Source organism: Pistacia vera, unplaced genomic scaffold (genome assembly GCF_008641045.1).
Source record: "Pistacia vera cultivar Batoury unplaced genomic scaffold, PisVer_v2 Contig342, whole genome shotgun sequence".
NCBI classification, from domain to species: domain Eukaryota; kingdom Viridiplantae; phylum Streptophyta; class Magnoliopsida; order Sapindales; family Anacardiaceae; genus Pistacia; species Pistacia vera.
The window spans coordinates 180,845-185,044 of record NW_022196160.1 but is presented as its reverse complement, the minus strand read 5'-3'; the positions used below and the strand labels follow the sequence as shown (position 1 = coordinate 185,044).

At 39.0% G+C, this 4,200-nt stretch overlaps 1 protein-coding gene across 1 annotated transcript; it reads left to right on the top strand.

The window, feature by feature from the left end:
• Positions 1–322: 322 nt before the first annotated feature.
• LOC116138589 (extensin-2-like) lies at positions 323–1,495 on the top strand. Its single transcript, XM_031424302.1, has one exon. The coding sequence runs from the start codon at positions 323–325 to the stop codon at positions 1,475–1,477; it is 1,155 nt and encodes a 384-aa protein (XP_031280162.1). The 3' UTR covers positions 1,478–1,495.
• The last annotated feature ends 2,705 nt before the right edge of the window (positions 1,496–4,200 follow it).

Genomic DNA, 4,200 nt, shown 5'->3' with positions numbered 1-4,200 from the left:
ACATTTAAATCATCAAAATGTACAACATTGGAAAGTGTCTCAGAAACTGAAGATTCATGAGGTATAATATTTGACTACTTCAAGATATAAATTTGTGCAATATTAATGGAGACAATATGTAAAGGAAGGTGGGATCCCGCTATCTATTTCTCAATTAATAGGGTTTAAATAATTATAATAATTTTTGTCAAAGATAGGAAAGTTCTTCCTCCATTAAACAATTTGCTTTCAAGCTTGAAGAGATTACTATATAAACCCTCTTCATTCTGTGTTGTTATCATTCAAAACTTGTTCTTCATCAATCTCTAAGAAAGTAGGCAAAATGGCCAACATTTGGCCTCATTTAATCTATCCACTGGCATTTTGCTTGCTGGCTACTAATTTAGTAGCTGCTGATTACAAGCCTTACACTTATGATTCACCACCTCTGTCGCACTATGTTTATAAGTCGCCACCACCTTCGGCGTTTGCACCACGTTATTACTATAAGTCGCCACATCCATATTGGTATAAGTCCTCACCGCCACCTTCTCCATCACCTCCTCCTTACTACTATAAGTCGCCACCACGCCCGAAAAAGTCGCCACCGCCTCCTTATTATTATAAATCGGCTCCAACTCCGAAAGCATCCCCTCCATCCCCATTTTATAAGTCGCCACTCCCACCATCACCTCCTCCACCTTATGTTTACAAGTCACCTCCTTCTCCATCTCCCTCACCAACTCCTTATGTTTATAAAACTCCACCTACACCATCTCCACCTCCTCCTCCTCCATATGTGTACACGTCTCCTCCTCCACCATCGCCATCTCCTCCTCCTCCATATGTGTATAAATCACCACCACCTCCCTCCCCATCACCACCTCCTCCTTATGTTTATAAGTCTCCACCACCTCCATCACCATCACCTCCCCCTCCATACAATTACAAGTCTCCACCACCACCTTCTCCATCACCTCCTCCTCCTCCATATGTCTACAAGTCACCACCACCTCCATCACCATCACCTCCTCCTTCTTATATTTACAAGTCCCCACCACCACCATCTCCCTCTCCCCCTCCTCCGTATGTGTACAAATCTCCTCCACCACCATCTCCGTCGCCTCCACCTCCATATATCTACAAATCCCCCCCTCCACCATCTCCTTCACCACCTCCTCCATATGTTTATAAATCGCCTCCACCTCCATCACCATCGCCATCACCTCCTCCTCCATACATTTACAAGTCTCCACCACCACCTTCTCCGTCACCTCCACCTCCATACATTTACAAGTCACCTCCTCCTCCTTATGTCTACAAGTCCCCACCTCCTCCATCTCCATCACCACCACCTCCTTACTATTATAAGTCTCCTCCTCCACCATCTCCTTCACATCCTCCTCCCTACTATTATAAATCACCACCACCACCTTCTCCGTCACCACCGCCACCTTATTACTACAACTCTCCTCCACCTCCCAAGGGTTACTACTAAACATATCACACTTTATTCTCGGACCATGTCTGCTTCATCAATGTGCATTGTTAGCAGACAAATATTTGTTCACTTACATATTTTCTCGAGAAAGATTTGTTTAATTGAAAGCAATACTCGATTGCTGGTACTCAAAATATCTTGAAGAAGGCAACTCTGTAACTTCTTTGGAGCATTTTACTTACATTCACTTGTACTTTTGAGACAGTTTATTTCTATTTTTATTCAATAAATTTCTTAATTATTCAACAAATAGTACTAGAAATTACAATCTCAAATGGGCTCTTAAATTTGTAAGCTCACTTGTTAAGCGATTGTGACAAACAAAATAATGTATGGTGAAAATTCTCAGGCTTCAAGCATTCGTATTTTCTTATAATTTGGTCAAACGGTTTATTTATTTATTTTATCATTAATTAATTAATAGTAGTAAACGGTGGTGTAAACAAGAAAGAAAAAATGCAAACATAAATACATTAAAGAATTAATGAGTAACAAAATGAAGATATTGTTTAGTTTATATATAATATAAAGGTCTTTATATATTTAAAACGGTAAAAGCTAAGTCCTTTTTAAATCAATAGTATATAATTAATAATTTTGTGAACGTACGTACTACAAAAGAATCTTAAGTGATCAATTTATCGCATTCCATACCTCGAAACTCTAACAAATAAAAGTTTGGATGAGTTTATAAATTTCAAGTCCCTTTAATTAAGTATACAGGTGTTGGTCAAAGGACAAAAGTGCAAAAAGTTCAAGTAGCAGGAGGAAAATGCAATTCTGCAAGACGGTGTCGTTTTTTATTATAATAAAATCAGTTGTAAAACTCACTTTACCTTTACTCTGTGTTTTTGTATAAAAGAGTAGAATGTTCAACTTAGTCTATCAGTAAAGAAATTCAATCACATTTTTTTCTCTATTTTTGTTTGTTCGCAAACCCTAAGCTAATCTTACATGGTATCAGAGCGCTGACTAACGTCAAATGGTCTCAGATCCTGCTCTCTCTCAGTCGCTTAACAGCACCGGGAAGATGATTCTGAATTGCAGAATCAAACTACCTCAGTTCTTGCCTCAAGCTTGCAAGTAATCAATCTCAAGCTAACGAGGAACAATTATCGGTTTTGGAGCTCTCAGGTTCTCTTTGTTGTTGGCTCACATGAGTTGGAAGATCACTTGTTAGGTAGAGTGCCTTGTCCTTCTCTAATTTTGATTAATGATTCTGAGGTAGAACTTAGTAATACTGTTGAAGAAAGCTTAAATCCAGCTTATGTTTTGTGGAAAAAGACTGATAAATGCTTAGTGAGTTGGTTACTAGCTTCAATTAGTGAAAGCATGTTTTGTGCTGTGTCTAAGTGTAGATTTTCCAATGAAATTTGGTTAGCCTTAGAAAACGAGTTTGTTACAGACTCAAAAGCTAGAGCTTTACATTTGAAAAATTTGCTTCAAACAACTCATAAAGGAGGATTGAGTATTAGTGACTATGTGAAGAAAATGAAAGAAATTGCAGAAAGCTTAGGTGCAAATGGATTGATTATCTCTTATGGAGACTTGTTACAGTATGTGTTAGATGGTTTGGGGCCTGAATATGATCCAGCAGTAATGGCACTTACCTCTAGACTAGAATCAAAAGTTGATACTGTAACTCTTCAAGAGGCACATTTTCTGTTACAGAAATATGAAATACGGCTTGAGAAGTTCAATTCCACAGACCTGTATAATACCTCAGCAAATATAGCCTCTATAACTAATCATGGATGTTATAATGTGTCTGGTACAAGTTCACCAGTAAATCATTCTGTCAAAACTGCAAATAACCTTAGTGGTACCATACCCTCTCTAATGTCTCTTGGGAACCCACATACCTCACAAAATTATGTCACCCTACCCTCCTATGTAAACTCACCTGTTCAGTCCCCTGCCTCACCTATTCAGTCTTTATTCTCTGCCTACAACACTACCACTCAACCTTAGTCTCCTGGTCTAGTTGCTCATTCCCCTTTACCTTACAACATTATGCCCTTTAACCCTAGGTCTTCTGGTGTTAACACATATGGAAGAGGCAGGTAGAGGCATAGGCAGAGGGAGAATTATTTGTCAAGTCTACAATAAAGTTGGACACTCAGCCATACAATGTTATCATAGATATAACTCAGCTTATAATGGTACCTTTCAAGCTGGCAATGTCTCATCCCAAAGCTTTCCCAGTCACTCATTCACTGATCCAATATCACAACACCACTACAACACTTATCCTACTAAACCAGTACAGTATGCTCCTATTGATACCTCATAGTAGCATCCTGATAGTACCTTTCAATCATAGCAACAACATTACACCCCACAGTAGTCACAGTACACTGGCACCCCTAAGAATAATTGTAGTACTTCAACAACCTTTGGAGTTCCTAGTCACCAAATAGGAGTAAATAGTCAAGCAAATCTGGTTCATACTAGTGGTAACTCAACAGTGTATCCTGGAAGTAATTCGTTTTCAACTCATGGTTGCATAGCACTATACAACAATTCACAGGCCTCTGTCACCACTCCAGTTGATCCAGCATGGTATATGGACTTTAAGGCAACTGAGCATGTAACTTCCAACCTGTCTCAGCTGAACATTAGCAAGAACTATGAAGGTGAGGATAAGCTTCAGGTTGGCAATGGTGAGTACCTTCTCATTTCCCATACTAGTCGCTCTTTTATTCCTAGTAGTCTTCATT

What these genes read in the sequence shown, in the direction of transcription:
- LOC116138589 (XM_031424302.1), top strand. Translation starts at nt 323, where the DNA reads ATGGCCAACATTTGGCCTCATTTAATCTATCCACTGGCATTTTGCTTG.